The following is a 14,263-nucleotide window of genomic DNA, read 5'->3' on the forward strand; positions in this document are numbered from 1 at the left end:
GGGTGGTGAAGGCAGACTCAATCGCGGCTTTCAAAAGGCAGCTGAAGGAAAATAATTTTGCAGGGCTCCGGGGAAAGGCCGGGTGGGTGGGACTCGCTGAGAGTCAGCACGTGCTCGACGGGCTGAAGGGCCTCCGTCCGTGCTGTAACCATTCTGTGTTTCTCTGAAAGATCTGTGACCAGGCCAGCCCAACTATGGATACAACAAATCCTCTTTAAAGGCGCGAGTTGCAGCTCACCTTGTACCTGTCCAATACGGCGTTGCCTCTCATCTCACCCCTCCCCTGCTCAAGCCCAGCTCTCCCGGATGCTGCTAGCTTTGACTGTCAGGGTCGAGGTTAGGATTACTTGTGGGGAGAGACCATTCCTGACATAATTGAAAATAAACGATTACCCCATTTCTAAACGATACTTCGCTCCATTGAGTAGGAACTGTATGAGCCGTTAGCTGGTCTCTCAAACTCCGCTCACGCTGGCTCTAGTCTGCTACAATACACATTACATACACACACACACACTGCTGTTTAAAATCTTCTTCCCAGTCTCAATCTTTCCTTATCCTTGTTTTATTTCGAACTTTCCCACTCTCAAATGCGAGATCCAGCTTTTTAATATTGTTGGATCTAATGAGTTTATATCTACCAGCGCGGAGATATATTCTGGCGGCAAACAGATAGGGACACAGTGACGCAGAATAAACCCTGCATGTACCTGAAGTTCGATTCTAACTCTCAAAACAGTTCGGCTACCAACTAATAAAACCAGATGCTGGGGATTAAACGTACTAAAATAAAAGTCATTAAGAATCCACAGTTCCTTAAATGACAGGGATGTTTTATTACATGGAGAACTATTTCCAGGATGCATTGCAGACTGACTGGATCTAACACCATTCAGTGAGAGCTGTGTGTACCGTTAGCGTTCTGCTCTTCTCCTATTTTCATCATCATGGAGCGAATGAACATTGTCTCCGCTCTCTGAAGCATCTGCTCCAGCGGGACTGCCTCTCCCCCCGGCTCGTCGTCCGCCGCAGTGTGCTGACCCGCTGTCACAGGCGAGTTGTGAAGGCTCAGGCAGACCAACAGCACGAACCATGCCGACTTCATCTCGGTGCAAAGAAAAGTTGAGACCACTCTGTGTGACAAGCAAGAAATGGAGTTTACTTAACGTACAGGAGCAGAGAGTCAGTGAGAGCCAAGCGGCACCGAGCGCTGTCCGGGGTGCTGAAATTAGAAAACTTGGAACTGCACAATCAAGGGCTGACCACTTTCTCTCACATACACATACATCGGCACACACACATACACACACAGAGAAACATACACACACCGAAACACACACAGAAACACACACACACACAGAAACACACACATATACATACAGGAACAGAAACACACACACATACATACACACAGACAGAAACACACACAGACACAAAAGCACATACATACACTCACATACAACAAGTGCACATACACACAAACATTCACTCACACAGTCCCATGCAACTAACACAAGATTTGAAATCAATGGCAAACAATGAACACCTTGCTGTACAGATTTCCTCCCCAGTATTATTACCTGTCCCGTCTCCGGCTGCCCTCGGCGCTCCTTCCCCTCGGGTGCACTCTGTACCACACTACAGACCAGTGTGTCACTCGGTCCTGTTGTGAAAGATCTTCTCTTGGACCGAGCTTCTGTGTTCCCAATTTCGTTCTTGGATCAGTTTGCCTCTGACGATCGAAGGCTGCCCATTTATAGCCGTTTCCTAGTTCCCCCCACCCCCAGCTATGCAAATGAATGAGTCGTAGGTTAAACGGGTGTCTCTTTTTCTTTATTGATTGGAAGGAAAGTTAAAAGCACAAACGCGCACACACACATATATATAGAGAGATACAAACCTATATTGTATAGAGAGATACACGCATGTATTATATAGAGGGAGGTACACACGGAGAAAGATACACACAATATATAGAGATATACACACATATATTGGATGCACATAAAAAGAGATACACACATATATAGATAGAGATACACACACATACATATATATAGCTAGGAAGAGAAGAGAAATACACAGATATACACACAGATATATATATATAGAGAGAGAGAGAGAGAGTGAGAGACCGATACACACACACATAAAAGCACACATACATAGGCATACAGACACACGCACTTATACAGAAATAGATATACAAGGACAGATGTACATATATATGTTCACATATAGACATCATACAGAGGGACCCATATGTAAATATGCACACACATAAGCACATATTTACAATTACACATAAAGGCACATGCACATACATAAAACACACATAGACATACATCAACACATACACATGTGCATGTACACGTGCACATTTTCATACACACATTTATAAAAACATGCATGGACACATATGCAGGCACTTACACACATACATATAGATACATGCATACACACAAATATATAAGTATACTTGCATATATATTCATAGACAAACATGTATTCAAACACACATGCAGAAGTTTCCATTCTCCTGTCCAGTTCTCTTGTGTGTCATATTTAATTAAGGCTCTGATGAAGTGACGTAAAAATGTCCTAAATATATGAATTAAGAATACATTTGGATATTGGATCTCAGAAGAAAAACTAATAAACAGATATTTAATCAATTTCTAAATTTGTTTTGTTCAATCTTTGGTGACCCTGATGAGTCAATTCCCCTGTGGGAACAATTGAAATGAAGAAAATAAATGAAGTGAAGAAGAATTTGCATTCATCTAGCGTCTTTCAAAACCTCAGGAAATCCCAAAAATGCTTCACACCCAATGAGATACTTTTGCAATGTAGTCACTGTTATAATGTAGGGTGCATGGCAGCAACTTTGTACATAGCAAGGTCCCACAAACGGCAATGATATAAATGACCAGATAATCTGTTTTAGCGATGTAGGTTGATGGAGACATTTTGATTAGCACATCAGGGAGAACTCTGCTGCTCTTCTTCAAATAGTGCCATGTGATTTTTTACATCCACCTGAGAAGCCAGGTGGGGCCTCCGTTTAACTTCTCATCTGAAAGACGACACCTCCAACAGTGCAGCACTCCCTCAGTACTGCACTGAAGCATCAGTCTAGATTATGTGCTCAAATCTCTGAAATGAACCCATAATCTTCTGACCCAGAGGCAAGCGTGCTACCCACTGAGCCACAGCTGACACCTTGAATGGACGCAAATGAAAGATAACCTTTAATGATTAAGTATTGCGTAACTTTGCACTGAATGGAAGTGCTGTGTCGATGTTGCTTTACTTCCATGACACTGTTGCTTGGTTGTTGGTCTTTACTGTTAAATCAGTCTTCACACGTCATGCACCATTCAGAAATCTAATGATCTCATTGGTTTATGTGACTGGACTGAAGCATAGCAAGGAAATAATGATTACTATAGTTTGATTCAGAGGCACACAGCAGCAATCTGAAGTACAAGGCTAGAATCCACTGTTGGTGATATGAGTGGGCAAACACTCAATGCACTTGGAAAACATTCTTCAGTCTATTTTAAAAGCACTGTTAGCCCATATATTTTCATAGGTTAATTACAGACAATCGCCACCACTTTTCCTACAGTTTGACAGTAAAGGAAGCAAGAAAGTAGGCTCCAAAAATAATTCAAGATTTGGTTCTTTTTAAATAACCATCTTTGAGGTTCACAGATAGATATAGAATTTTACAGCCCAGAAACAGGTCATTCAGCTCAACAGGTCTATGCCAGTGCTTACGCTCCACATGAGCCTTCTACCACATTACATCATCTCACCCCATCAGCATAGTCCTTATAAAATGCCATCTGAGTACATTGGGGTGGAAAAGATGGAAAACATGTGCAAATCCGGTCTTCCTGTCTGTGTCCCGAGCTCTGTCAGTGCTGCAGTCTTTCCTGCTACAGTTCCGGTCACCACACCTTATAAGGATATATTGGTCTTGGAGGAAGTGCAGTGTAGGTTTACCAGAATGATACCCAGACTTCACGGCTTCAGTTACATTGAGAGATTACACAAATTAGGATTGTATTCTCTAGTATTTAGAAGCTTAAGGAGTGATTTGATCCAAGTTTTCAGAATATTATGGCGAACAGATAAGGTAGACAGAGAGAAACTATTTCTGCTGGTTGGAGATTCTAGGACTAGGGGGCATAGTCTAGAAATTAGAGCCAGATCTTTCAGGAGTGAAATTAGGAAACACTTCTACACATAAAGGGTGGCAGAAGTTTGGAACTCTCTTCCACAAACAACAATTGATACTAGAATCACTTGTTAATTTTAAATCGGAAATTGATAGATTTTTGTTAACTAACGTTATAAAGAGATATGGGCCAAGGGCAGATATATGATCTAATTGAATGGCAGAGCAGACTCAAGGGGCTCAATGATCTACTCCTGTTCTTACATTCCTATATACAGAGTTATGCCCATGTTGATTAGTTCCCTTTAATACCACCTCACTAAAAGTGTAACTGTTATATATTTCCCACTGACCAATGTAACTACACTTTACTGCACTCAGTGAAGGCTGAGGTGTATTGCACTCATTGTGACCTCAACCCAGTGTGAGGTAGCCTCATAGAGCGGGGTGTGCGTGATCTCAGGCCTCAGAGAGTTAGTGATGTCAGGCCTCATGGAGCAGGGTGTTTGTGATCTCAGGCCTCAGAGACTGAAGGATGTCAGGCCTCAGAGAGTGAGTGATGTCAGGCCTCATGGAGCAGAGAGTGAGTGATGTCAGACCTCAGAGAGTGAGTGATGTCAGGCCTCATGGAGCAGAGAGTGAGTGATGTCAGGCCTCAGAGAATGAGTGATGTCAGGCCTCATGGTGCAGAGAGTGAGTGATGTCAGGCCTCAGAGAGTGAATGATGTCAGGCCTCATGGAGCAGAGAGTGAGTGATGTCAAGCCTCAAAGAGTGAGTGATGTCAGGCCTCGTGGAGCAGAGAGTGAGTGATGTCAGGCCCGTGCCCAGCTTGCTCTGTTTTTTTCTGTCTATCACTCAACTTTCTATTTCTTCTCTTTGTTCTAAAAGGATACAGAGTGTTAAAAAAACAAGCCTGAAGGCTCTGTGTCTCAATGCGAGGAGCAGTCATATTAAGGTGGATTAATTAACTGCGCAGATAGCTGTTAACGGATATGATATAATTGGGATTACGGAGACATGGCTCCAGGGTGACCAAGGCTGGGAACACAACATCCAGGGGTGTTCAATATTCAGGAAGGATAGACAGAAAGGAAAAGGAGGTGGGGTAGCATTGCTGGTTAAAGAGGAGATTAACACAATAGTAAGGAAGGACATTAGCTTGGATGATGTGGAATCTGTATGGGTCGAGCTGCGGAACACCAAAGGGCAGAAAACGCTAATGGGAGTTGTATAGACCACCAAACAGTAGTAGTGAGGTTGGGGATGGCATCAAACATGAAATTAGGGATACATGCAATAAAGGTGCAGCAGTTATCATGGGTGACTTTAATCTACATATAGATTGGACTAACCAAACTGGTAACAATACGGTGGAGGAGGATTTCCTGGAAAGTATAAGGGATGGTTTTCTCGTCCAATATGTCGAGGAACCAACTAGAGAGCTGACCATCCTAGACTGGGTGTTATGTAACGAGAGAGGATTAACTAGAAATCTTGTTGTGCGAGGCCCCTTGGGGAAGAGTGACCATAATATGGTAGAATTCTTCATTAAGGTGGAGAATGACACAGTTAATTCAGAGACTAGGGAGCTGAACTTAAAGAAAGGTAATTTTGATGGTATGAGACATGAATTGGCGAGGATAGTCTGGCGAATGATACTTAAAGGGTTGATGGTGGATAGGCAATGGCAAATATTTAAAGATCACATGGATGAACTTCAACAATTGTAAATCCCGGTATGAACTTCAACAATTGTAAATCCCGGTCTGGAGTAAAAATAAAACGGGGAAGGTGGCTCAGCTGTGGCTAACAAGGGAAATTAAGGATAGTGTTAAATCCAAGAAAGAGGCATATAAATTGGCCAGAAAAAGCAGCAAATCTGAGCACTGGGAGAAATTTAGAATCCAGCAGAGGAGGACAAGGGGTTTAATTAGGAGGGGTAAAATAAAGTATGAGAGTAAGCTTGCAGGGAACGTAAAAACTGACTGCAAAAGCTTCTATAGATATGTGAAGAGAAAAAGATTAGTGAAGACAAACATAGGTCCCTTGCAGTCAGAATCAGGTTAATTTATAATGGGGAATAAAGAAATGGCAGACCAATTGAACAAATACTTTGGTTCTGTCTTCATTAAGGAAGACACAAATAACCTTCCAGAAATACTAGGGGACCAAGAGTCTAGCGAGAAGGAGGGACTGAAGGAAAGTTGATGGGATTGAAGGCCGATAAATCCTCAGGGCCTGATAGTCTGCATCCCAGAGTACTTAAGGAAGTGGCCCTAGAAATAGTGGATGCATTGGTGGTCATTTTCCAACATTCTATCGACTCTGGATCAGTTTCTATGGACTGGATGGTAGCTAATGTAACCCCACTTTTAAAAAAAGGAGGGATAAAGAAAACAGGGAATTATAGACCAGTTAGTATGACATTGGTAGTGGGGAAAATGTTGTAATAAAGATGTAATAGCAGCGCATTTGGAAAGCAGTAACAGGATCATTCCAAGTCAGCATGGATTTATGAAAGGAAATCATGCTTGACAAATCTTCTAGAATTTTTTGAGGATGTAACTAGTAGAGTGGACAAGGGAGAACCAGTGGATGTGGTGTATTTGGAATTTAAAAAGGCTTTTGACAAGGTCCCACACAAGAGATTAGTGTGCAAAATTAAAGTACATGGTATTGGGGGTAATGTATTGACGTGGATAGAGAACTGGTTGGCAAACAGGAAGCAAAGAGTAGAAATAAACGGGTCCTTTTCAGAGTGGCAGGCAGTGACTAGTGGGGTACCGCAAGGTTCAGTGCTGGGTCCTCAGCTATTTACAATATATATTAATGATTTTGCAAATGATACTAAGCTGCGTGGCAGTGTGGGCTGTGAGGAGGATGCTAAGAGGCTGCTGGGTGACTTGGACAGGTTAGGTGAGTGGGCAAATGCATGGCAGATGCAGTGTAATGTGGATAAATGTGAGGTTATCCACTTTGGTGGCAAAAACAGGAAGGCAGAATATTATCTGAATGGTGACAGATTAGGAAAAGGGGAGGTACAACGAGATCTGGGTGTCATGGTACATCAGTCATTGAAAGCTGTCATGCAGGTACAGCAGGTGGTGAAGAAGGCAAATGGCATGTTGGCCTTCATAGCGAGAGGATTTGAGTATAGGAGCAGGGAGGTCTTACTCGCCATTGTACAGGACCTTGTGAGGCTACACCTTGAATATTGTGTACAGTTTTGGTCTCCTAATCTGAAGAAGGACATTCTTGCTATTGAGGGATTGCAGCGAAGGTTCACCAGACTGCTTCCCGGAATGGCAGGACTGACATATGAAGAAAGACTGGATCGACTAGGCTTATATTCACTGGAATTTAGAAGAATGAGAGGGGACTTCATAGGAACATATTAAATCCTGAAGGGATTGGACAGCTTAGATGCAGGAAGAATGTTCCCGATGTTGGGGAAGTCCAGAACCAGGGGTCACAGTCTAAGGATAAGGGGTAAGCCATTTAGGACCGAGATGAGGAGAAACATTTTCACCCAGAGAATTGTGAACCTGTGGAATTCTCTACAATAGAAAGTTGCTGAGACCAGTTCGTTAGATATATTCAAAAGGGAGTTAGATGTGGCCCTTACGGCTAAATGGGATCAAGGTGTATGGAGAGAAAGCAGGAATGGGGTACTGAAGTTGCATGATCAGCCATGATCATATTGAATGGTGGTGCAGGCTAAAAGGGCCGAATGGCCTACACCTGCACCTATTTTCTATATTTCTATGTTTCTATGTGCCAATTTCATGCCCCGGAGGACCTGTGAAGCTGAACAAATGAACCGCTGCTGCCCTGGCTGTCCCTCAAACCCATTCCTGATCACTCGTATGACATCACTTTAGTGAATTGAATTAAACAAATAGTTCCATTGACCCAAAACGTTGAAGGAATTGTATTTTATAAACTCATCATCCAGACAAAAATACAAATATGATGTGATTGGGATTACGGAGACGTGGCTCCAGGATGATCAGGGCTGGGAACTCAACATCCAGGGGTATTCAACATTCAGGAAGGATAGAATAAAAGGAAAAGAAGGTGGGGTAGCATTGCTGGTTAAGGAGGAGATTAAAGCAATAGTTAGGAAGGACATTAGCTTGGATGATGTGGAATCTATATGGGTAGAGCTACAGAACACCAAAGGGCAAAAAACGTTAGTGGGAGTTGTGTACAGACCTCCAAACAGTAGTAGTGATGTTCGGGAGGGCATCCAACAGGAAATTAGGGGTGCATGCAATAAAGGTGCAGCAGTTATAATGGGTGACTTTAATATGCACATAGATTGGGCTAACCAAACTGGAAGCAATACGGTGGAGGAGGATTTCCTGGAGTGCATAAGGGATGGTTTTTTAGACCAATATGTCGAGGAACCAACTAGGGGGGAGGCCATCTTAGACTGGGTGTTGTGTAATGAGAGAGGATTAATTAGCAATCTCATTGTGGGAGGCCCCTTGGGGAAGAGTGACCATAATATGGTGGAATTCTGCATTAGGATGGAGAATGAAACAGTTAATTCAGAGACCATGGTCCAGAACTTAAAGAAGGCTAACTTTGAAGGTATGAGGCGTGAATTGGCTGGGATGGATTGGCGAATGATACTTAAGGGGTTGACTGTGGATGGGCAATGGCAGACATTTAGAGACCGCATGGATGAACTACAACAATTGTACATTCCTGTCTGGCATAAAAATAAAAAAGGGAAGGTGGCTCAACCGTGGCTATCAAGGGAAATCAGGGATAGTATTAAAGCCAAGGAAGTGGCATACAAATTGGCAGAAATAGCAGCGAACCTGGGGACTGGGAGAAATTTAGAACTCAGCAGAGGAGGACAAAGGGTTTGATTAGGGCAGGGAAAATGGAGTATGAGAAGAAGCTTGCAGGGAACATTAAGACGGATTGCAAAACTTTCTATAGATATGTAAAGAGAAAAAGGTTAGTAAAGACAAACGTAGGTCCCCTGCAGTCAGAATCAGGGGAAGTCATAACGGGGAACAAAGAAATGGCGGACCAATTGAACAAGTACTTTGGTTCGGTATTCACGAAGGAGGACACAAACAACCTTCCGGTTATAAAAGGGGTCGGGGGGTCTAATAAGGAGGAGGAACTGAGGGAAATCCTTATTAGCCGGGAAATTGTGTTGGGGAAATTGATGGGATTGAAGGCCGATAAATCCCCAGGGCCTGATGGACTGCATCCCAGAGTACTTAAGAAGGTGGCCTTGGAAATAGTGGATGCATTGACAGTCATTTTCCAACATTCCATTGACTCTGGATCAGTTCCAATATAGTGGAGGGTAGCCAATGTAACCCACTTTTTAAAAATGGAGGGAGAGAGAAAACAGGGAATTATAGACCGGTCAGCCTGACATCGGTAGTGGGTAAAATGATGGAATCAATTATTAAGGATGTCATAGCAGTGCATTTGGAAAGAGGTGACATGATAGGTCCAAGTCAGCATGGATTTGTGAAAGGGAAATCATGCTTGACAAATCTTCTGGAATTTTTTGAGGATGTTTCCAGTAGAGTGGACAAGGGAGAACCAGTTGATGTGGTATATTTGGACTTTTAGAAGGCGTTCGACAAGGTCCCACACAAGAGATTGATGTGCAAAGTTAAAGCACATGGGATTGGGGGTAGTGTGCTGACATGGATTGAGAACTGGTTGTCAGACAGGAAGCAAAGAGTAGGAGTAAATGGGTACTTTTCAGAATGGCAGGCAGTGACTAGTGGGGTACCGCAAGGTTCTTTGCTGGGGCCCCAGCTGTTTACACTGTACATTAATGATTTAGATGAGGGGATTAAATGTAGTATCTCCAAATTTGCGGATGACACTAAGTTGGGTGGCAGTGTGAGCTGCGAGGAGGATGCTGTGAGGCTGCAGAGCGACTTGGATAGGTTAGGTGAGTGGGCAAATGCATGGCAGATGAAGTATAATGTGGATAAATGTGAGGTTATCCACTTTGGTGGTAAAAACAGAGAGACAGACTATTATCTGAATGGTGACAGATTAGGTAAAGGGTTGGTGCAAAGAGACCTGGGTGTCATGGTACATCAGTCATTGAAGGTTGGCATGCAAGTGCAGCAGGCGGTTAAGAAAGCAAATGGCATGTTGGCCTTCATAGCAAGGGGATTTGAGTACAGGGGCAGGGAGGTGTTGCTACAGTTGTACAGGGCATTGGTGAGGCCACACCTGGAGTATTGTGTACAGTTTTGGTCTCCTAACCTGAGGAAGGACATTCTTGCTATTGAGGGAGTGCAGCGAAGGTTCACCAGACTGATTCCCGGGATGGCGGGACTGACCTATCAAGAAAGATTGGATCAACTGGGCTTGTATTCACTGGAGTTCAGAAGAATGAGAGGGGACCTCATAGAAACATTTAAAATTCTGACGGGGTTAGACAGGTTAGATGCAGGAAGAATGTTCCCAATGTTGGGGAAGTCCAGAACCAGAGGTCACAGTCTAAGGATAAGGGGTAAGCCATTTAGGACCGAGATGCGGAGGAACTTCTTCACCCAGAGAGTGGTGAACCTGTGGAATTCTCTACCACAGAAAGTTGTTGAGGCCAATTCACTAAATATATTCAAAAAGGAGTTAGATGAGGTCCTTACTACTAGGGGGATCAAGGGGTATGGCGAGAAAGCAGGAATGGGGTACTGAAGTTGAATGTTCAGCCATGAACTCATTGAATGGCGGTGCAGGCTAGAAGGGCCGAATGGCCTACTCCTGCACCTATTTTCTATGTTTCTATGTTTCTATTAGCACCCAGGATGATGTCTGTGTCAATATTTTACCGTAATATTGACAGGTGTCTGTATCGGAGATGACAGGCTGTTTGTGGTGTTGCAAAGATTTCATTACGCAGCAATCAGAGCTTTGTGCCCAGGACTCTCACAACGGTAATTGGACAAATTCTTTATGTATGAGTTACAGGAATTTTCTGAATTTGAAGCTAGACATTTATTTAATGCATTTATGTATGAAAGGAGCTAAAGATGCAAAACTGGTAATAGTAAAGGGAGGGGGAGAAAGAAACAAAACAAGAGAGAGAAAAACACCAGTTGGGAAAAATAGGAACTAGTGTTAATCTCTGGGCAGTTTAGTCATAGCTTTCAATCTGAGGAGAATACGTGGGCTCAGGTCTCTGGAGCCCAGTCAATTGTGCACTTTCTACCAACGGCTCCTGATATTTTGTGGGCGAGCGGGGTGGGGGTTTGGTGTTGTAGGAGTGATTCACATCACTCCAAACTATAACACTGATTGTAGCCCTGGTGACGACTGGAAGCTTTTAAGTTTTGCAACAGTGAAACCCATGGGGATTCACTACACTTTAACTTTGGCTGTAGTTTTCTGTCATGGAAACCTGTCCCTTTGGCTGAGTAAAGCTGAAGGATACTATCATTGACTATGCCTTCAGGAGGACTTACCTACCTTGATCTATACATCATAGCATTGATCAGAATTCCTCTACATCTCCAATGTATGGATCCATTTCCCATTCCCCGCTAACCCCACCCCGCCCTTGAATTACTTACTCAATGCTCAGTGTGTCTTTAGAGACACCAGAGCCTGCGTGAAGGGGACTTGGACCTTTGAGCATCGAATCCCTCAACTTTTTTCCTTGTGACCCTTGCTCTGCCATTGATGGGCTTCCTACCGTCTGGTAATGTTCTTTCAATTCAATCCTGTAAAGCATGGCTGTCTGTCTCCTTCTTCCCCATTCCACTTTAATCCTGCCACTGTTAATGACATGCAACATCTTTCATTAGCATATATTAACATAAATCAAGGGTCATGATGTGGTCGCAGATTTGAATAACTCCAACTGATTATGTGGCCGAGCTAAGCGGCAGGTTTTCCCCACCAATCCTCTCTCCTTTCTTTTGCTCTTCTGAAATAGACACCAGTTACCTTCCATTGCTTCTAAGTGACCATCCTACATGTGTGAGACTAGCCAGTGAGCATCAGGAGTGACATCACAGCTCAGGCCTATCCTACCCTAACCAGATGGCCACACACAATTTCCAGCAAGGGTGAGGATAAAGAGCAGCAACCCTGGCTGATTTTCTATTAGTCTCCCTGGACCAAGAGCTGACCTCAATTATAGTACTTCATCAGCCATCCATAGCCTAGGACAGATAACTGAATACAGACCAGGAACTGAATTGGGACCCTTCTGGCCTGTGTAACTCAACTACTCGCTACCATAACCAGTTGAATTATCCAAGTGGAATGGTCACTGAGAAGCAATGGTGTCTATTTCAGAAGAGCAAAGGAAGGGAGAGAGGATTGGTGAGGCAAAACCTGCCAAACATTCCCTGCTTGGGTGATAAGTGAAGGAATTATTGCATATATAAAGAAAAAAGAAAGACTTGTATTAATATAGCATCACGACCTCAGGATATCCCAAAGCACTTTACAGCCAATTAAGTACTTTTTGAACTGTTGTCACTGTTGTAATGTAGGAAATGCACCAAACAATTTGCGCACAGCAAGCTCCTATGAACAGCAATGTGACAATGACCAGATAATCTGCTTTTTAGCAATGTTGGTTGGCCAGAACACCGGGGAGAACTCCCCTGCTCTTCTTCAAATATTGCCATGGGATCTTTTACATCCACCTGACAGAGCAGACAGGACCTTGGTTTAATGTCTCATCCGAAAGATGACACCTTCGACAGTGCAGCACTCCCTCAGCACTGCACTGGAAGGTCAGCCTAGATTTTGTGCTCAAGTCTTTGTGCTGGGACTTGAACCCACAACCTTGTGACTCAGAGGCGAGGGTGCTACCCACTGATAACTGCGTACTGTGCTGTGGAATCCATTCTGATATCCCTGTGAATCACAGTAGCCTTGCAATGTGCTGCACATGTCACTTCAGTGATGCTATATCTGTGATTAGTGTAGGTTTTATACTGTTAGCGATTGTAATACACGTCTTATAAAATTATAAATGGTAGAGTAAGCATCGGGCTATAATTATACAAAATTGTAGTTTACTCAGCATTGGCCCTCCAGCATTCTGTATACCACATTTAAAGAGACAGTATCTATCTCTGGCTAAAAGTAATTGCCCATTTTTTTCTATTTGGAGAGAGAGAAGAGCATCTTATAGTACTGTGCACAGTTCTGATCTCCATATTAAAAAAAGTTATATCGAGGCACTGGGGAAGTTGCAAAAACGATTTACAAGAATGAAACCAGAACTGTTATAACTATTAGGAAAAACTGAACAGGCTGGGGCTCTTTTCTCTTGGAAAGAGGAGACTGAGAGGTGACCTAATAGAGGTCTTTAAGATTATGAAAGGGTTTGATAGGGTAGATGTAGAGAAGAACTTTACACTTGTGGGCGGGTCCTAAACTAGGGATCACAAATATAAGATAGTCACTAATAAATCCAATAGGGAATTCAGAAGAAACTTCTTTACCCAGGGAGTGGTGGGCATGTGGAATTCGCTAACACATGGAGTAGCTGAGCCGAATATCATAGATGCATTTAAGGGGAAGCTAGATAAACACATGAGGGAGAAAGGAATAGAAGGACATGTTGTTGATAGCGTGAGATGAAGAAGGATGGGAGGAGGCTCGTGTGCAGCACAAACACAGCACAGACCAGTTAAGAACATAAGAACATAAGAAATAGAAGCAGGAGTAGGCCATATGGCCCCTCGAGCCTGCTCCACCATTTAATATGATCATGGACTCAGGTCCACTTCCCTGCCCGCTCCCCATAACCCCTTATTCCCTTATGGTTAAGAAACTGTCTATCTCTGTCTTAAATTTATTCAATGACCCAGCTTCCACAGCTCTCTGAGGCAGCGAATTCCACAGATTTACAACCCTCTGAGAGAAGAAATTCCTCCTCATCTCAGTTTTAAATGGGTGGCCCCTTATTCTAAGATTATGCCCCCTAGTTCTCGTCCCCCCTATCGGTGGAAACATCCTCTCTGCATCCACCTGTCAAGTCCCCTCATAAGCTTATACATTTCGATAAGATCACCTCTCATTCTTCATGATTCCAATGAGTAGTAGCCCAACCT

General features: G+C 43.3%; 1 protein-coding gene across 1 annotated transcript in view; it reads right to left on the reverse strand.

The window, feature by feature from the left end:
• trh (thyrotropin-releasing hormone) overlaps positions 1-14,263 on the reverse strand; it is a 146,671-nt gene that overhangs the window by 1,309 nt on the left and 131,099 nt on the right. The window contains exon 3 of the mRNA XM_070894817.1: positions 913-1,133. Within this exon, the coding sequence (XP_070750918.1) occupies positions 913-1,133 (221 nt within the window). The remainder of the gene's footprint in view (positions 1-912; positions 1,134-14,263) is intronic.

This window comes from Pristiophorus japonicus, chromosome 12, assembly GCF_044704955.1.
Source record: "Pristiophorus japonicus isolate sPriJap1 chromosome 12, sPriJap1.hap1, whole genome shotgun sequence".
NCBI classification, from domain to species: domain Eukaryota; kingdom Metazoa; phylum Chordata; class Chondrichthyes; family Pristiophoridae; genus Pristiophorus; species Pristiophorus japonicus.